At 38.9% G+C, this 21,628-nt stretch overlaps 1 protein-coding gene across 10 annotated transcripts; it reads right to left on the minus strand.

Annotated features, from left to right (window-relative positions):
• Positions 1-264: 264 nt before the first annotated feature.
• Positions 265-21,462, minus strand: LOC132697494 (ral guanine nucleotide dissociation stimulator-like 1). 10 transcript variants are annotated; one of them, XM_060663080.1, is made up of 7 exons: positions 21,107-21,462; positions 9,766-9,876; positions 9,197-9,456; positions 8,009-8,309; positions 6,320-6,606; positions 3,102-4,030; positions 265-1,441 (listed from the first exon to the last, which is right to left on the minus strand). In XM_060663080.1, exons 1-7 carry the CDS (start codon positions 21,125-21,127, stop codon positions 1,308-1,310), a joined length of 2,043 nt encoding a protein of 680 aa, XP_060519063.1. In that variant the 5' UTR covers positions 21,128-21,462; the 3' UTR covers positions 265-1,307. The 10 variants fall into 10 exon arrangements, with proteins under 10 accessions (XP_060519063.1, XP_060519062.1, XP_060519054.1 ...); XM_060663079.1 differs by having other exon boundaries at positions 9,766-9,879; XM_060663071.1 differs by lacking the exon at positions 21,107-21,462 and adding an exon at positions 20,328-20,922 and having other exon boundaries at positions 9,766-9,891.
• Between the last annotated feature and the right edge of the window lie 166 nt (positions 21,463-21,628).

The following is a 21,628-nucleotide window of genomic DNA, read 5'->3' on the forward strand; positions in this document are numbered from 1 at the left end:
CCTACAATTTTCCAATTTATGTCTGGTTTTTGGCATTGTTTTGCCGTGATAGGTATATGAATGTCCTTTGTAATGATCAGGTTTAGTAGAAACAAAAATTAATTCAAAATTTCCTATTTTGGATATATTTCGAAATCTAAAGATTTTTTCAAATTCAAACCCAGCTATTTCGACGGAAAACTTACCTAGAGGCATCGGACTGGAACAAAGGGTTTAAAAACAAAACGACACGAAAATATAATTCTTTTATTAGAAATAATGTACAACAAAAAGATATACAAGAGATTCTGTTTCGAGAAAGAAATGTTCAGTTCTACGCGCTAAAATTAAGTACCATTGAGAAAGAGAGAGACCCGATTACAAAAAAGTATTTGGTTCGGTTTCTGGTTACCACGAGACTAATGGGGGATCCCGAGAGCAAAGAAAAATACCTGTCGGGTCTTTTCTTTGGCTTTGTCCCTCGCATCGTAAAAACTATGTAACTACTGGTGGTTACCCATTGGTAACGAATTATTATTATTACTATTATTAGAAAATGCACTTCGATCGTATCAAAAATAGATCTGATTTAGTTGACTGAAATTCCGTGTGTTAAAGCTTCGCAAAGTTAAGAAACAACCTATACCGTACGTATATATGCACAGAAAAAAATTTAATAAGGGTTGGTCGATTGCGGGCGATATTTTTTCTTTTAAAATGGGGAAAAACTTTTATTTCTTGAAAAATCGATTTCAGTCTTGAGTTTAGTACAAATAAAGTGACATTTAGCACCCGAATAGCTAGAATTATTATCAATAAATATCGCCGTTATGGTATAATTGCTATATATTAATTTAATAACTATACAAAACTGGCAACCTCGCGGAAAAATAACAACTGTAGAACCGTTGGGCGCCGCATCGCTACAAATAAATTAAATAATAGAACTGGAGGGGGCGGGTGGTGATGCTTGGGGGAGTATTCTGCGTGCTTTTTATCACAGTAGTTATTTTGTCGATTTATTTAAATAATTACGCTTCAATTAACGAATATACTGGTCGAATATTAATTATGTGTATATGTAAATTCGATTGCTTCGTTAAAACGAAAAAAAGAGTACAAAAAATATCCTACGGTACGGTATATATACGGGGTGATTCAAAACGGCCTATATCGTGATATATTTTAGGCAAAAAGTGACGTGCGTGAAGATTCTTTCGAATGGCCCCGTACATAATATTTTTATATTCGAATGCCGGCGAATGAGCACCGGCGTATTTTCGTAGAGAGAGAGAGAGAGAGAGAGAATGGCGGTCGGACGGGGGTGGTTACGACTTGTTTTTTTTCGTGTTTTTTACCATGGTGCCGGTGCCCTCCTCCTTTTTGGGGCGCAGCACGAAATTTAGGTTATGGGCGGTGTTCACCGCGTAGTAAACGTTAGCGTTGGGCGGCAGGACCATTTCTGTGGGAAAAAAAAAACATTAACACTTCGCCTATCGCCTGACGAACAAAATATTTAAAATTTCGGAAACAAAGCAGATTAAAAATGTGAGACGATAGGAACACGTCGTGTACATAAAAAGTAACAATTTCGGGTAAGAAAAATATTAAAATTGAAAACAAAAAAAATATAGAAATATCACTTCATGTTGATAAAAAACAAATTTTACTAGTCAAACTGGTAAGGCGAAAGGAAAATTAAAATTGAAAACAAAAAAATCTATAAAAAAAAGAATTCATTTTGATAAAAAAAAAACGCTATTTCACGTGCGAAGAAAAGAAAATTAAAATTGAAAACGAAAAAACCTAAAAAAAGTCACTTCATGTTGATTAAAAAAAAAACCTGCAATTTCACTGAAGAACAAGGAAATTAAAATTTAAAGAAAGAAAAAAAATTACTTCGGGTTAAATTGAAGCCGCTTAGAACTATAATTTTTAAAGAAAAATAATCCCTAATAAACGAAAGATGTTTATTTAACGAAAAAAAAAAAACATTTATTAATAAAACTTATTGAAAAAAACAAGGTTTTGCTACTAAAAAAAAATTAAAGTAAAATGAAAATAAATTGAAGCTACAAAATGCAAGTCGGAAACTAAAAAATAAATCTTAATAAACTTATTCCTATATAAATTTAATTAAAAAAAAAATTGGAACAACGAGAATGTTGTTGATTTCTGAATAATCAAGTATATTGGAAAATACTCGTTTATTTGTGCGCGTGAATATTGAAATAGTCGGGCATCCACCATTATTGGCAACTAAAAAGATTGTAAAATAAATAAATAAAATAAAAATAAATTTAGTAACGGCTTTAATTTAAGAAACCTGTTGTTCTTTAATAATAAATAATAGTGAAAATTAAAAAAAAAAGTACCAAAAAAACACTCTGTTTTATCGTTATTTAAAACTAATTTATTTGCACTAAACCAGTCAACGTGTCGTTTAATAAATCCCCAGAAAAATGACACAGCGGTGTCATCGGCAAAAAGTGTGTAAACATTTATATATATTAAAAATAATATGGGGCTCAAAATTGATCCTTGGGGCACTCCGATGTTCACCTCACTCTCTGTTGATGTCACAAAAAATATCAAAATAAATAAGAACTAAAAGTTTAGATTTTCACGAAATTATATATTTTGACATGACAATTGTTTCGACCACACCGTGTCTTTATCAAATGTAATATTTACAAACTACCTGCTACTATATATACCGAAAAATGACCATAAAACCTTAATTAATGTTGTTGTGAGAATTTAAAATGTGTTTTTCTGCATACATAGGAGAATCTAGTGAAAAAGTTTCAAAACATTTGTCACAATGTGGTTTAAAAATAGTTTTCAGAACTAACAACACAATAGGAAAATTTTTAAAAAACAATAAATAAATAAATAAATAAATAAATAAATATATATATATATATATATATATATATATATATATATATATATATATATATATATATATATATATATATATATATATATATATATATATATATATATATATATATATATATATATATATATATATATATATATATATATATATATATATATATATATATATATATATATATATATATATATATATATATATATATATAAAACCCACTCACCCTTATCGGGCAGCACCTGGGCGAGCGTATAGCTCTCCGGGTTCCCCTCCAGTCCCAGCTTGTACATCGCGTTCCGCACCACCTGGGGCGTGCGCTCGTTGTTGCTCAGCATTATGCTTTTGTAGAGGACGACGCCTTCGGTTTCCGCGACGCCCGTCTCGTACGTGACTTTGATGATGTAAAAGTCCGGGCCCGCGTTGCTCTTCCGACCGCCTCCGCCTCCCGATAACGACGAGCCCGCCAACGAGGCGTCGAGCGACGGCAACGACGAGCTGCTGCTAGACGAGTCCGACATCCGGGACGACGTGGTGCTCGGCGACGACGACTCCGCGTCGCAGTAAAACTGCGAACCGTTGCTGCTGCTCGACGTGCTCGCTATCGAGTCGTTTTTCCTGTGACCGCCGGCGGCGCCTTTTTTCCCGGACGTAGTGGACGTCGTCGCCGTCGCTGCCGGTTCGATCTGGCAACTCAGACGGTACGCTTCGCGATCGTCGAGCACCAGGATCGAGTCGAACCATCGGTCGAAGGCGGGGTCGTCGCGGAAGTGGTACGCGTTCGCCGCCCCCTGCAGCAGTTTGATCTGCGCGAGCACCTCGAACTCTTTGCGTTTCTTGTCGAAATTGATGAGACCGTCTGCCACGTGGTCCGGTATGGCGGTATCGATCATCGTCAAGTCGGTGAGGAAGGTGCCGAGGTACGGTACAGTGCCGAACGATATGTTGGCGGTGTGATGATGGTTCTTCTGACGCTGGAACAGTTTCTGTAGTTGACGGTCGTGCTGTCCGACGGTATTGGCGAACTTGGCGGTACCCTCTTTCATCAGCAGCTCGCGCTGCGTCCACTGGTTATTCTCCTCGCTGAAGATACGCGCGAGCTCGTCGAACAGCTCGATCTTCTCCTTCGGTACCGTGGTCCACGTTTTCTGCAACCTGCGAACGCTGGTTTTTGAGCGAGAGATGCGGCAAGCGCCGCAATCTTGTGGCTGCGCGAAGCCACTGCGCAGCCCGGCTTCGCGTCCATTTATTCATTTTTTTATTTACTTCCCAAATATAAGTGCATAATATTAGTGCAAAGCTTAGTTAATAACAATACAAAAAAAAAAAAAAAAGAGAAGGCAAAAGAAAAGGTTCCGACAATAGACGGAAGAGTTTTAAAATAAAATCTGCAGGTTCAGTGTAGATGTCGATAAAATAAGTGACCCAAAAGCAGATTTTGACCAGAATCTAATCGAAATCGGCAAGTATTTGATCCGAAAGTGTGGATATAAACTTGAAATCCCCTCTTTCTTACCAATTTTCAGGTTCTTTTAGATTTTCGTCCACAACTGACAAATCCTGAATATATATATATATATATATATATATATATATATATATATATATATATATATATATATATATATATATATATATATATATATATATGCATATATGCATATATATATAATCGAAAAAATGCTTGAAATAAAAATTATAGTACCGAATCTTGCGCGTCTCCTGGTTAAATAATTTTGCCGAACACAATTTTTTTTTGAAAATTTTTAAAAAATACTTGGCGAGAATTGATTACTCCCAATTTATACAGTTAAGATGTAGGTATGAACTTGTACGAAGAACGAACAGGCAAAAAAAATATCCGAACCTAACCATTTCTGTACCAAGATATACGTTTCGTTACCAAGAGCGTATACTTTCGAAAAATCTGATAGAGAATTATATATTATCAGCATGTGCGAATCATTGCTAATCTGGACTGGCCACATTAACAGTAGACCCGCTAAACCGCAAAGGAAAGAGTCAAGAGGCACCTAAGCCTAATGGTGGTACGAAACAGTGAGTGCAGATTCTGCCAAGAAATGGAGGAAACAACTACTCAAGCCATACGCCAATGTGAATGCTTATCCACCTGTTGGGCGTAATCAATCCAGAAACAATGAGGTTCACTGAGGAGCCCCTATCGAAGCTGTGGATTCCAGATAAAGCTCTATATAGCTATAAAAAGTGTCACAATCAATCTAGATATGTTGATGACACGTTAATACTGACAAACAGTAGGGCGAATCTCCAAGCCCTAATGAACCTAAACTAACGAAGAGGAACTAATGTAATTACCAGCGAGAACAAGGACTCTCCAAAATTACAAGTGATCCAGGTAGAACCATCGGTTATGGTTCTGCAAGAAGAAGGAATAATCGTAAATATAATATTTTGGTTGAGCGTCTTCGGACCCTGAGATCTCGTCCGTGACATAATTTCAACCTATATTCAGAGGAAATATTTTCAAGGATCCCCTTTCCTAACGGAATAACAGATAACAATTTTAGACACACTGACTCGATCTAAGATCCCAACACAGAATGTTTTTCTCCATGGTATGCAGAGGTTTGGACGGCTGCTGAAGATCAGCTGGATAGAAATTGGGACTAAAACTGAAATTTACAAAAAAATATTAATCTGCAATACCACAGAAACCAAGAAAACAGCAGCACAGCCGTTAGTGGTACAGTTCTAGAGGAAGTTAGTAAACTGTCATATTTAGACAGAACCACCAATCAACACTAGGCGAATCAAAATGCTGATAGAGGACCAAAACTGAACCCTCAGTGTCAGTAACAGGGCACTGCCATCCGAGAAGGCATGGAGGTGGACGACAGCAAACGCAATCTGTGTTTAGAAGAAGAGGACTCTTCAATTCATTTGCTAACCAGCTGCGCGCCATAAGAGCCGATTAAGAGTACCGTTGAGCTCGAGGAATTATCCAAACTCGCCATGCAAAAGGTACTCCCTTTCAAGGCAGACAGCGAAGATGCGCACAATGAAGGTGGTAAAATGCTAGGCCATCCATGGTAAGAAGAGATTTGAATACTAACAGAAGTCTCTAACGGAATCCAGTCATTTGAACTGTAGACGTGAAAAGATAGGAAACGATGACATAGTCAAATCAATAAAAAAAAAAACATGGAATATTATCGGTTAGAATGAAGAGGATAATATGCTTCCCTGTTCTTCTCTGTGGTATGAAGATCAACAGAAGCCTTGCTGTTCATTTGCTGAAGTTTAGGTGTTTGGGAGAAATTAAGAACTTCGAATACAGGGAAAAATTGGCAGTAAACGTGGTCTAGTTAGAAGATCCTGTCTGGTTCCAGATCCTGCGGGAATTATATGGACAGTCAGAGTCAGAGATCTTATAGGAGCGGTTTTTTTTACGGTTCAACGTACCTGTATATCGGGTTGCTCTGAAGGCCGCTGATAATCGCCTTGAGGCTCGAAAAGTTCTTGATGAGGCGCAGCTCCTGCGCAATGTCGATCCAGCAGGCGATAATGGCGGCCCGGTCGCCGGTTCTCAGGCCCGGCTCGACCAGGATCGATGAGATCACGCGGAACGAGACCGCGTTGAACTGGTTGACCGTCGCGAGCACCGTCGCCGCCTCGTGGGAGCGGCTCTTGTCGCGGCGCGACCACACCGCTCCCAAGCACTGGTGCGGCACCAGTTTTTTAAAGAGATCCTTGAAAACAAAACCACCCCGGACTTTGGGGTTTGCTCTCTAGAGGGAGTCCAGAATGCCGCCCCTCCTATAGAAGGGGCGGCATTCTGGCTATTCCATGCACCAAATGCACCAAACTATTTTACTAAACACTGGTAGAGCGCCTATATTTTAAATCCAATATACTATAGAAGCAAGCCATCTATCGTCTATCGTCAGCAACTTGTAGGTTATCATCAATCATCTTTACAATATCTTAACAACTAGAAAATGAATCATAACGTACTGAAATTTCACTAATTTCGGATGGGGTTTTTCCCATAACATCGAAAAACGCGGAGAACTAAATATTGGTGTTGTAAAAACCCCAACAAGCATTATTAATATCGGTCCTTCACTAAAAAAAGATTTTTATTCCCGATTTTGTTTTTCTCGGTAATGCACTTTGTCATAGCTCGACTAACAGTCTGAACTCTACTAGGCATTGTACCGACTATCTATCCCATCCTTGCAATTTAGTATGAAACTGTGGTAAAGTACACTGAGGATCATTTCTTCGGCGATGTTTCGTATAGTGCCGAAGTGTATTGGATTGAGATACGTTAATGTCAAGTTCTCCCACGCATTTTTGTGCTGCACTTGCCAAGGAACAGGTTCAATACTATTTGGTTGTCGGTACAGTTCCCGACACAAGCCTTGTGGAAACTTACAATCCTTTTGAGACAATCCTTACGGAGTATTTCTGTTTTCTTGTTTCCGAATCACACGCTCCGAATCATAACTTGGTTCCAGTCCACGAATGTTTTAATTTGCCCCAAACGTTTCCGTCAATAACGGTTATTCTTTACAAAAGGGCCGAGCAATAGGTCAGAATTTCGGAGAAACACGTCACTGTTTCCGGAAAACAAATCAGAATGTCTGAGAAACATGACAATTTCCCGCAAACAAGTCAGAATTTCTGAGAAACAAGTTAGAATTTCCGAGAAACAAGTGAGATTTTCTGAGAAACATCAGAATTTCGGAGAAACATGTCACAATTTCCGAAAAACAAGTCAGAATTTGTGAGAAATATGCCACAATTTCCGAGAAACAAGTCACCAGTTCTAAGAAACAAGCCAGAAGTTCCGAGAAGCAAGTCAAAATTCGCGAGAAACATATCAGAATTTCGGATAAACATGTCACAATTTCCGAGAAACAAGTTAGAATTTCTGAGAAATATGACACAATTTCCCGGAAAAGTAAGAATTTCAGAAGTCAGAAGCCATAATTTGTGACTTATTTCTCGAAAATTCTGATTTATTTTTCGAAAAATTGCATAATTTCATTGTTGGTGGTGGAAACTCATTGTGTGCATCACAAAAAAATTTTCATATTTAGTTACGATTTTGCCAAGTCTCGGGTATAGGTATACGACGAAACTTACCACGTCCATCCTGGTGAGTTGCTCGGCGAAATGGCGAACGGGGACGTCGGGCAATTTGAAGACTCGCCAACCCGCCACCAGGGTGCGCATCGCGAACGCAGGGGGCGGGGCGAGCAGGGGATCGGCGTACGCCTCCCTGCAGTACCGGTCGAGGCGATGCCTGACCTTTGCGTCCAGCTCCGTATTGGGCAGGTGCTCGTCACAGAAGTCGAGCAGGACGCGCAGAGTGGCGTACTCGGGCGCCTCCTTAAAGTCCTCCGGATAAGTGTCGAGCCACACGTGCAGCGCCGACACGAGAGTCCTGCGGGAATTTCGAAAATGTCGCCTTTCCTCTTCGCAAAATACTTATCAGACCAAACCAACGGCCTGTCAAGTGAAATTCAATATGGCGTCCCAGGGCAACCATAGAAAGTCAATAACGTCTCGTGTTTTTTAAACTATCAAAACCTTTGGTTTTAAAGTATATTTTGGGTTTCTTAGCTCTTGATAGACAGTGTGTAAAAGCGCTAATCTGTCTGGAGATGCAGCCACTTGTTAAAAATTGGTGTTTTTCCTCCATATATTTGTGATATGCTGCCACACGTTCATTAGACAATCTTCAAGTTGTTGTTTTTTTTCTGAATACCATTTTTGTTGGGTAGCAAATGATTTTTATTATTTTAATGTTGTCTTTAAACATGTCGTATTATACTGAATTTAATAAAATCTTGTAGTATCTCTAGGTGGTTTAAGGCAACTCCATTCGGCAACTCCATCCCAAACGAGAATTCCCTAACACAGGTGTTACACTATTTTAATACATACTGATAACGTTATACGTTACTTTATATAATTTAAAGGTTATATATAAGGTTATAATTTGCCAACTTCATTTTAATTAACATGAGAACAAACGTTGAAACTATATTGCATTATTTATAATTTATCATTTAGAGCGTAAACATCAGAAGTGGGATCTAATTCGGATACACGGGTGCGCGTAAAAAAATGCACAGAAAACACAGTTTTCCGCATTTTACACAATTACACAAGACCATGTGTGTGGCCACGCCTCCCATCTTGAAGTAGTTCCCCGGGTCACGGTAGGGCGGCGCTGCTTTCACGATTCCAAGTTTTTTTACTGACTTTTCGCCTCCGAACGTTCATATTCTGTGGTGTCCGCACTGGAATGTAGTAAAAATTGCTTACTTTTTATGCTGCTCATGCTGTTCGGGTTGTCCGAGTGGAGATTCGTCGCACAGCTCCTCGTACCGCTCGAGCAGCAGCCTGAGCACCTCTTTGGGAGTAGAAAAACTGCGGTACGTCGCTAGAAAGACGTTAATGTAGGTCGTCTCGAGCTCCCCGTCGTCGGTCGACAGGGCCTCGACCAGTTTCTTCAACGTCGCCGCTTTTACGAAACGCACCCTTATCGTTTCCCATTCGAGGTGTGAGATTTCGTCGTCAGAGTCCTAAACAAAGCCCAATGGTCCAGTTTTATTCGTATTTAATGGAACATTTTCGAAATTGCCGACAAAACGGAGGCTATATATTGATGATAACATGAAGTTTTTGAATAATGTCGCCAAATACGAGTTTGATATTGTTGTATTCATTAGAAAAATCCTTATATTGCGAGATATGACTTAACATACCAAAATATTACTTTTTGCTGCGAAATATTCATCATCAAACCTAGATATTAGAAAATATGCCCCAGAAACCGTCAAAAAACTATACCTAGCAACTGACATGACAGTTTAAATAGCTCTCACGCTTACCGAATGGGAAGACGACAGGCTTCTGGTAGGTCGGTGGTAACGCACTTTCTTGAGGTAGACCGTGTAAAGGGCACCATCTGTCCTTTCCTCGCCCCAAAGACGCCATGTGGGCTGCTGAAAGCAACACTGACACGAATCAAAATTTATGGTTATGAATTAGTTTTTTTTCTACCACCACAAAGAGACTTTCACTTGAAATCTTGATAATATAATATGTATGTGACATTACAATATCCGCATTTAAAAAGATATAACAGAATGTACTGTTTTCCTTTTATTCCACCGAAGTCTGACGAACGCTTACAGTTAAAATGCAGAATTAAAATTTGCGCATTGATCACAATCACAATCCAAAAATTCATTACCGCGTCTGGTATTCGTTAATTCTACATCAGTCATCCCACAAAGCTCATTAAAATATATAAAAGTACTAGAAGCCGAGATTCCACTGCAACAACAACGAAGACACAAACTTCCTCTCCATTTACGGGTTAGTCGAGAAAAATCAGGTATTTTGGACAGCGTATCCTTCTAGATCTTTATGATCACGTATCATATCGGGTGAGTGCATCCCTATTCAGTCAACCTGCAGCAAGTAGAATTATTACAGAAGTAATTGTACGTTTCCCTATATTCGTTTTCTTCGGCTATTTCAATACCACAAAATTTTAAGGTTAGAAGCATACACGAAAACTTCTTCTTTTGTTTGAATAGACAGGCTGAATAACCATAACCATTATTTACGAGTACGATTTTGTGTATGAGGCCATAACAATGGTCGCATTCAGCGGACGTAACACAGCGCTAGCGATTGCGATTGAGAGCGTGTTGGGACATTTGAATTTACAAAGCCGTGGCGGAAACGTCCGGTGGCACATGCGCTACAAATCAAACATGTTGTGGGGTGGACGCCATTTTTAGTAGCGAGCTTATTTTGTGCTACCGCTATCTAGCATGGTGAATACGAAATTCCAACATAACAAATATATTTTATTTAGTATTATTTATATAATTAGTAATTACAAATTTTACAAAAAAAAATTTTTTGGAGAAAGAAAAAAGAAAGAAACGAGGATATGATAAATTCTAAAATAGACGTCTTTTAATAAGCTTACAAATGTAGGCCTTGAAAATATTCTAAGAATAAGTTCCCTTCATAACTCCTTACGGTCTTCGTAACGTCCATTTCTACTAATTTCTGATGTAGTAGGTACTAGATTACAAAGATACCACTTTATTATCACATGTTAAATGAGCAGCAGTACACACAAATACTGAATAAGGCATAAAATCTAAATCTCAAAATCAACAACATCCAAACAAAAATAAGACATCATCACCTCTACATATACGTTCCCAATCGCTACCGCTAGGTATCGGGAGCGCTTTGCTACGTCCGCTGAATGTGGTCAATGTAAAAACAGAACCGCTAAAAACATGCGAGGTCTTCTTTCCTGGCGTGTGAGAATTACACATAGCAGACAAGGTAGATGTGTTCTAACGAACCAAATAATTTGTATTCAATTCAATCGAGCACTTACGAGATCGTAGCAGTAACAAGTAAATGTCCGTCCTGTCAAACAGCCCATCGTTTCGGTGCAACGAGGCTAGTTAAAACAAACCGCACTTTGAAGAAACCATCGCGAACGCAACCCGACGACTGAGTCACTGGGAAGATTCATTTAAAATATACCACAAATTGCGATAAGGGTGCCAATACGAAACGATGGGACTACGCGCACACGAGACTTTCCGTGATATCCCACGTCACGGTAGGCGAACAAAAACAAAACGACGAACACTTCATTAGGCGGTCCGGGTTGCTACGAAACTGTTGTTTACAATTTTTTTTGTACACTTTTCTACGCCGTCCGTCGATCAAGTTGGTCGCGTATGCGACGTGTGGTCGTCTATGACGTCAAGTACAATATCTCTGGTGTGTCTCAAAGTATTATCATTGAATAAACCTGACAAGTAATATAGCTTTAGGCCAAGAATTGATCTCGGCGTTCTTGGAAAACATCAAATGTGGACCCGATTTCTGAGAACGGTGATAAATCTTATATTAAAAATTACATGCTGGAGAATCGCACCAGCTTTCAATATTCACATTTTTCGAAATCGTGAACAGTAGAACAGGAAGAAAAATGGGTAGAAAACCTACCCACGATATTGTGTTGTAGAATAGTCCAGAGCATTTCTTTACGAAGGCATCCTTTAGGAATTTTGAATTATAGTTACCAATATATGTAAGCTGACCGAATTACCTTTAGTAGTCGAGGCAATTAGAAGTAAATAGTAAATAGTAAGATATTTTCGGAAGATAAATTGAATGAACATTTACGATTATATTAATCGGATCTGTTTAAAAAAAAAAGCGCTTAACCACCAACTAATTTCTTAAGAGAAATAAACATTTGTTATTTATTTTATAGGACTTTTATATCTCTTTGCGTCTTATCTACACCATAAACTGCTCTCAGTTTGTCGCAACACCCGGGCATGCCTCGGGGCTCTAATTTTGTTTTCGATATTTATCGACGACCTGTCTGATAAAATTAAATGTGACTTTCTTCGATTTGCAGATATTGTTCCTACAAAGATACCACGGTTCAGCGTCATGTTTATGTTTTTAAGTGATGCGAGCAAAATAATGTTACCCTCAACATTTGAAACTGTAAGGTCCGTTCATAGACCCGAAATCTTCAAACTAAATAATTCTACTTTGCCCAGATGTAACGCAATTAGAAATGCAGTGAGATTTTATATTCTAAGCCTCTATTGCGTTTGTTTTGTTACTTATTGTCCTGTTGTTGGTGTGAACTGTTGGTTAATAAAGTTCATGACGATGATGATGATTATTATTATTATTATTAATGACTCTAGGAGCAAACTAGAAGTATTGGGTTGTTCGGAAAGTCATTTCGTTTTTTTTGGGGAACATGAAAGACAGTTTTCGTATAATGAATAAATATTTTATTAAATTATATATTGGCCGTTCTGGTCCAACACCTTTTGCCATCTTTCTGGCAGTAACATAATTCCCCTCTCATAAAAGTTTTGGTCCTTGCTGGCAAAAAACTGGTTCAGGTGGTTTTTGACATCTTCATTTGAGGTAAAGGTTTTGCCATCCAAAAAATTTTGCAGGGACCGGAACAAATAGTAATCGGAAGGCGCCAGATCTGGAGAATATGGTGGATGTTGCAGTACGTCCCATTCAAGCTGTAAAAGTTTTTGGCGAATAACCAAACTTGTGTGAGGTCTCGCATTATCCTGGTGGAACACTACACCCTTCCTGTTGATTAATTCGGGCCTCTTCTCTTTAAGTGAATCATTCAATTTGTCCAGTTGATGACAATAGACTTCTGAATTAATCGTTGTATTGTCCGGCAAAAGCTCAAAAAAAAACGATTCCTTTGACATCCCACCAAACGGAGAGCATCACCTTTTTTTGGTGAATGTTGGCTTTTGACACGCTTTGAGCCGGTTCATCTTTTCTGCTCCATGACCTCTTGCGTTTAACATTGTTGTATACAACCCATTTTTCGTCCCCAGTAATAATCCGCTTCAAAAATGGATAATTTTCTTGACGTTTGAGGAGCGAATCACACACGTCAACGCGACGACACAAATTTCGCTCCGTAAGGACATGGGGCACCATCGAGCTTCGAGGTTAAGCCCATGCCTTTGAAATGGCCATAAACAGTCGAATTCGACAAATTTAATCTCTCACCGATCTCTCGTGTGGTTATTCGCCGATTTGCATCAACTTATGCCTTTATCGCATCTTTGTCAGCTTCGACCGGCCTTCCAGACCGTGGTGCATCTTCGACATCAAAATTGCCGGATCGAAATTTTGCAAACCAGTTCTGGCACTGGCGTACTGTTAACACGCCTTCTCCATACACATCCGTCAATTTTTTTCTCGCTTGGACAGCATTCTTACCTTTTCTGAAGTAAAAAAGTAAAATATGACGAAAATGCTGCTTATTGCTCTCCATATTTAAAAGGGCACCAACCAAAAACTACTGCGTAGAATTAATAGAACTTTTTCACACACAAGCCTTGCAATATCAGCTCTCAAGACATATAATGGTTATGCGGCTTAAGTGTGAAGTTGGTTTCGAAAAAACGTAATTAAGTCCTCTGACGGGAAAAAACGAAATGACTTTCCGAACAACCTTATAAAACTTCAATGAAAACGTACTTAATACTATCTTTAAAGTCTTCGTTGTCCCCTGTGGTCTATACGTAAGAGCTCTTTTGGTCACTGTGTCTCCATCATATCTCATTACGTGTCATACCGTAGTAGCTGTCTAGATTCTAGTCTTTCTGCTTATATCCTCGTTTCTAATTTGTTAATAATAATACCTTTTCATATGTTAATATGTTAATTGTGTAGATTACCATTTCGGTTTCACTTTCTTTACCCAGAGTAGCTATCCGTTAATATCCACTCAATTTTTAAAGTCCATTTCTTGTACATCTCCAACCGTTTGGGCACTCTATTTTTGCACCTGGGCCCCATCTCTCGAATTCGTCTTTTACTGTCGTCACAAGTCCGAGACGATATAAACTTGAGTGCATAGAAATCAGCCCATCGTGAACTTTTGACTTCAAATTCTTTTTTTTTTAGAAACTACTGATCCGATAAAAAAATGTGCGGCTTGACCAACAATTTTATATGCTTTAATATGAGTTTAAACTTTTTTTATTACTAAAAATAAATAGGCTTATTGACAATTAGCCACTATTCCTCTACTGCAACAATAAGCTCTGGGATCGAAGTTGAGTCTAGCTCGAATTCTCCGTTTTAGCTCATCCCATAAATGTTCGATCGGATTGAGGTCGGGACTGCCTGCTGGCCACTCTATTACTCGAAAACCGACTTCTGTAATGTAATCTTGCACGACCTTTGCGGTGTGCGGCCTATCATTTTCATGCATAAAAATGAATTCTACTCCAATATGGTCGGCATATGGCACCACGTGCTCTGATAAAATATCATTGTTAAGAGTGTTAAACCTCCTGCTCCTGGACCACGGCCGCCTCTACGGATGAAAACAGGGTCGGTTCGTGCATCCCTAGAAATTGCATCAGATATCATGCAGTAACCACCTCTATAAGGGCTCCGTTCTTCATTGCAAATCATTCTCCTGGTCTTCGCTACACTTCTTTTGGTCGGTCATTACCAAAAGGCATATTCTGGTCTCGTCTGAACTGATCCAATCTCCAAGCGTTACTTGTCGATGAGCTGGAGTAAGTTTTGGACCAATTGCAGTTGTTTTTGTGGTAAGGTTATTTTCATTCGGTCTTCTTCTCACTGTCCACTGACTAACAGTCACTTTTCGAACTTCATGGAGCTGTTCTAGCACTTGAACCGCATTAAGGTGACGATTTTTTATTATTGTTAACACATGCAGTTGTAATTCGCTTTCTGCCTGTTCCAGGGGGCCTAGCAAAGGATCGAGTCTCTTCATATCGTTGGCATATTGTCCGAACTGCTGCGCGTGTCATATGCAGTTATCGGCGAAGTTCACTTTCGATTAACAAGTTTGTCGATATCACTATAACAAATTAAAAATTTAACCTAATACTAAAGCATATTAAACTGTTTTCCAAATAGCATGTTTATTTTTTGGGTGCAGATGAATAGTTTCAAGTTCAGTTCGAGGCACACCATACGCACGAAGCGCTTCGTCCTTTGCGGCGGAATAAAAAAAAATAAACACGGCATCTTTCGACGCCGACGGAAGGGCAAAGTTTATCGCATCGATTTATAAACAAAGTCGACCGCAGCGCGGGCGGAAAGACATCAATTTTTAAACGTCCAATTAATTTTAATTTAGGTTGACTTCGGCGAAAGACACGTCGATCCCTCCCATTACGATCAATTTTCGTTTTAAGCGATTATCTCGACTGCATACAGGGCGTGTCCGCTTTTCGAGCGTTTTTGACAATGCAATAGTTTTGGCACGAGTCTAGATTCCGTTTGGTAAGGATAGAATGCAAAGCCGTATTAATATTTTATGTCGTAAGTTATGGAAAATTTAAAATTACAAAGTGTAGGTTTACTTTTTAAATATACCATGCATGCAAAAGCAAATTTTACATTGTTGTAGTGTAAACATATTTTTCTCTTTAGAAAACACCATTGTAAGCTTTAAAGGTTATGTCTATATTGTTAAATATGGAAAAAAAATTCCTTGATTTCGATCGTTCAAAAAATGGTTTATATTCAGAGTTGCAGTTTACACTTTGTGGCATTCCCAAAGTGCATAAATATAATTTGTAGATTCTTTCCGAATTCTGTGGTATGGTCTGTTCATAGATATAAGAAAGTGACCAATTGCTTTTGAATAGGATTATCCAAGGGTGGTCATTAACATACAATGCAACAAGATTATTACCTGAAGTTCCGGAATATAAATTCAGGTAAAAATGTCGTCCGTAATAGAAAATAATTTTATACCTACTTGTAAGCTATTATCTTGATTCGGGTTTAAAGGCCGTCGTCGATTGGAATTACTTCCTAACGTTTCGCTAGCACGAGTGGCGAGCTTCTTCAGAGGTCCTTCCATCTCCGATGTTGGACGTAGACTTGTTGAACATAAATACATGCATAAATAAATATTGTTTAGTATCTTTCCGAACAAAACCCCAAATAATTAAATTCTAAGCAAAGTTCGGTCATATTTTATTCTTATAGCTTGCCCGGGTCTTTCCTTAATTCGTATCAGTTAGTCACTTTCTTATATCTATGAACAGACTTTACTAATACATTTTTCTACTAATAATTTCAAGTTTTAATTAGTTTCCAAGTTTTATTGGGGTGGTGGCCTCTTAGATAAATCTCAAACTTTTCAGTACAATAAACAATAGATACACTTAAAGACTTTTAAAACTGACGCCATTAGCAGTTTCAATGCTTCGTTGGCTTTTAAAAAGCACAAATACATTCTTCTTTCTTTAATAATATTTTTGCAGTTGATCTTTTCACTGAAGAAACGTATTTATAAATTGTACGATGTGCCTTTTGACAACATTGCCGTTTAAACGTTAATACTTTACACATTACGACTTTTTTATAACAGTTTGTTTCTATCCGTACTTTTGGCGTTACTTCCTAAAACAGATGCGACGACTTCGGAACGTTAGTATTATCCGTCATGTGTTATTGCGTATTTTAACGCTAAAAATAATTACAGAAACGCGCGACCTGTGAACTTTGTTGCGATTTTCACAGTGGGCCCTACGTTATTTTGCATGCGAATGTAACAATTTTCAATTTTTCAAATGTGCCGTGCTGACATTTTCTAGCCCCCAACAGCTATATTATTAATTCCGATTTTAATTACATTTATTACGCTGGCACTTTCACACTGTTTTTTAGAAAGTAATTTTGAAATCAGTTTTCAACATGTTCTGCACTTGCGTTGCTGAATCCTTAACATTCCACGCAGTATAAATCCCTCTTTCGGTCCAGCCTGAATTACGGTGATACGTTTGCCTTTATTCGCTATTTTGAATACTGCATTAAACAAAAGCAATTAAATCTACAAATGTTTAATCTGCATGATTCCATCAACACTTATTTTTTGTCCATTTATTTTTTATCTACCACATTGGTTTCATCTTCTAGCTTTCGTTCCAGTCTATCCGAAGTAGGAACAATCTGGTTTTGATGAGGGGGGCATACGTTCCTTCTTGCCATATTTTGTTCGCAAAGTTTTTTTCTTCCATTCATTCATTAGGAACACTCATATGAACTTTTCTCGGATACGCTTAATAGCGTAGACGTCATATCAGGTAATAACGTTTTTATTTATTTTTCAAGGGGTTTTTAAACATTTCGCTTAACGGCTTATTATACGAAAATTACTTTACGGGATGTAGAGAAATTTATTAAAGTTGCTTCTTCTGTTAATTTGAAAACGAAATTGCGAGAGGGTTTAAATTAACACTTTAAAAATAAAATTAACAGGTTTACTTAGACCGGAAATATAAGGTTGTTCGGAAAGTCATTTCGTTTTTTCCCGTCAGAGGACTTAATTACGTTTTTTCGAAACCAACTTCACACTTAAGCCGCATAACCATTATATGTCTTGAGAGCTGATATTGCAAGGCTTGTGTGTGAAAAAGTTCTATTAATTCTACGCAGTAGTTTTTGGTTGGTGCCCTTTTAAATATGGAGAGCAATAAGCAGCATTTTCGTCATATTTTACTTTTTTACTTCAGAAAAGGTAAAAATGCTGTCCAAGCGAGAAAAAAATTGACGGATGTGTATGGAGAAGGCGTGTTAACAGTACGCCAGTGCCAGAACTGGTTTGCAAAATTTCGATCCGGCAATTTTGATGTCGAAGATGCACCACGGTCTGGAAGGCCGGTCGAAGCTGACAAAGATGCGATAAAGGCATTAGTTGATGCAAATCGGCGAATAACCACACGAGAGATCGGTGAGAGATTAAATTTGTCGAATTCGACTGTTTATGGCCATTTGAAAGGCATGGGCTTAACCTCGAAGCTCGATGTGTGGGTGCCCCATGTCCTTACGGAGCGAAATTTGTGTCGTCGCGTTGACGTGTGTGATTTGCTCCTCAAACGTCAAGAAAATGATCCATTTTTGAAGCGGATTATTACTGGGGACGAAAAATGGGTTGTATACAACAATGTTAAACGCAAGAGGTCATGGAGCAGAAAAGATGAACCGGCTCAAAGCGTGTCAAAAACCAACATTCACCAAAAAAAGGTGATGCTCTCCGTTTGGTGGGATGTCAAAGGAATCGTTTTTTTTTTGAGCTTTTGCGGGACAATACAACGATTAATTCAGAAGTCTATTGTCATCAACTGGACAAATTGAATGATTCACTTAAAGAGAAGAGGCCCGAATTAATCAACAGGAAGGGTGTAGTGTTCCGCCAGGATAATGCGAGACCTCACACAAGTTTGGTCACTCGCCAAAAACTTTTACAGCTTGAATGGGACGTACCGCAACATCCACCATATTCTCCAGATCTGGCGCCTTCCGACTACTATTTGTTCCGGTCCCTGCAAAATTTTTTGGATGGCAAAACCTTTACCTCAAATGAAGATGTCAAAAACCACCTGAACCAGTTTTTTGCCAGCAAGGACCAAAACTTTTATGAGAGGGGAATTATGTTACTGCCAGAAAGATGGCAAAAGGTGTTGGACCAGAACGGCCAATATATAATTTAATAAAATATTTATTCATTATACGAAAACTGTCTTTCATGTTCCCCAAAAAAAACGAAATGACTTTCCGAACAACCCAATATAGTGCTTCTACAACCGACTCCGTCATTAACTTCGCCTGCTGTTTATTACTCCATAACCGCAGCCCCTTATTCCAAGACCGTCCTAGGAATTTATCTACCTACACTAACAAGAGGGCTGTAAGTATGTTTTCAATCTTTTTTGCAGAGCAATTCTTCAAACATGTCCGTTTTATTGTGCTATCGAATTGATTTGTAGTCTTTATTTAAATGTTTTATTTTTAATATTTCAGAAGTTGTTTTTTCCTGTAGCCTTCTTCAAAATATTTTTGTACAGAAATTCTTTGATCTCTTCTTTATTTTTTCTAATTTGAGGTGAATGATACGAGGCACTATCCAACACAATAACAGTATTTGGCGATAGGCGATATTTCCGCTGTCATGTTTTACGGTAATGCATACTTGAATCTTTGACTTTTTTGGCAGAGAAAAATATAGCATCTTCCGCCCAAACAATTTTTCGACCCAGAATGAAGAATTATAATGCGTTTTCTATGTGAACGCATAGAGTACAGTACCCTTGAACATTAAAAACACCCTCGCAGGGTCAAAGTTCGAGAATCAGGTACACAAATACGTACTTACTGAAAGGATCTCGGTCAAATACCTCCGTAATATATACGAACATATTGCAATTTAGATTAAACTCTTAAGAATGATACGCATCACCTGATGTTAAAATAAACGCTTCTACTTATTCGAAAATACCAATTTCAAGTTTGTACAAATATTCGTTATGGTCCATCTCAGGTAAGACCTACTTAATGCAGAATAAATACCTGTTGGGATGGGTTTTACCACGTTCTACCTGCGAAAGTCTGCGGTTAAGGTAGTGTGAAATACATAAAACCTCAAAGCAATAAATGCACTATATTTTTGCGCCTATTGTACCTAAGGTACACCAACGAGCTTGGGGTAAGCAAAATTAACCTTCCTGTTGAATTTTATGTTTAAATCGCAGTCAACGGTCGCCGGTTGGCGGTTCTAATCCTGTGTTCATTCGATTTATTTGTCGAGGAAATATAATTCAACGCATATACGCGGAGCAATCCGATCTTAGTTATTGCTGCGGTCCCATTTTCTAACCCCACTCGGCGGTCAGTTTGATCCCTCCGGGCCGCAGTTTAACGTAACTCCAACGCCACCCTCGATTAATGCGCGCCTTACGCGTCCGACAAGCCAAATAAACAACGCCAATTTTTTTTGCTCAATCGCGTGGTGCTTTACCAAAAAACGCCCGAAATGCGACCAGTCCGCTTTTCTTCTTACCTTGACGTACCACTTGGCCGATTTTTTACTTTTCCGTGGTCCCGTGCACGCGCAAAACCGAAATTTGTCATCACCGCTTTTCGGCCTCGTCTTCGCGCACTTCACGGTGAAAAACTTGGACTTTTCGCGCGGGACGACGTTCGAGGAACCCGCCGGCAACAACATCGGCCGTCGAAAAGAAAAGCTGACCGAAGCAACCCCGAAATCGATCGGCCGTTCCACAACGACCACAGACAACGAACGACTGAGGAGCCGGACGACAGACGAACGCGTTCGACGTCATCCAACGTCTCCCCCGAATGATAAATCGGACAGGCAGAGCATCACCGTTTACGAGATACCAGAGGCGTTGGAAGTGTGGCTTTTAGGGTAACTTATCTTTTTATCTATCGGTGTCAAAATGAGATTTAAATCGTATGTTTTTGATGGAAAATGCCGAATACGTTGTTAATTTTGACATTTTGAAGCCACACTCGAATGATTGCGAGGTTTCGGTCTTTCCCAGAACGATTGGTGTTTTGCGTTGTTAAACGGGAGCTTATCAAAACTCGACGAGAGCCGCGCGCTGCGGGGGCACGGGAAAGCATTTCATAATCATTCTAACCTCATTTTTCACGAGAACAATGACGTAGTGCTGGTTCACTATTCCACAGGAGAAAGTTATATATATAAAAAAAAACACAAGTGCCGAAGAGCCCGCCACCAAGACAGTTTTGTAGTATCTACAGCAGCCTCAGTTAGTTATTAGTAATCCCACACCTCCATCAGCTTATACTGACCAAGCTATCAGCATCGTTCATTTTTTTCTCGGCATTTTGAAGGGGTGTTTACGGTATTTCCTAGCGAAGTGCACAAACCGGACGCGTCTGATCGGCACGCGCGCACATCTCGAATGTCCTTATTGGCAAACCAAGGAGATTCTTTAAGAAGTAAAAGTGTAGGTTGGCAGGCACTTATTTCCGATGGTATCGCGCATCGTTCTCGGAGGAACGTTTCGAAAGGGCGACGCGGTTTAAATATGTTAAATAATAAACGTTTCACAACACGAAATATCTAATTCTTTAAAAAACTCCGTGACAATACAAGAAGCCACCGACCACTACCAGCTTTCACCTCCCGTACTCACAGATCACAAACGATCGGTCGACACGGACCACTGGAAGTAGTCAACTTGGCTCCCGAATTTTTGCGGATGACGTTGATTTAAAATTTATATTCTCAAATTTTCTTGGTAAGTGATGCTTAATTGCTGTTGCTTTTGACGGGCCTGCTAAAGATATATGTTGGTAATTACTGATTAA

This window comes from Cylas formicarius, unplaced genomic scaffold (assembly GCF_029955315.1).
Source record: "Cylas formicarius isolate icCylForm1 unplaced genomic scaffold, icCylForm1.1 PGA_scaffold_1__22_contigs__length_36826433, whole genome shotgun sequence".
NCBI classification, from domain to species: Eukaryota; Metazoa; Arthropoda; class Insecta; order Coleoptera; family Brentidae; genus Cylas; species Cylas formicarius.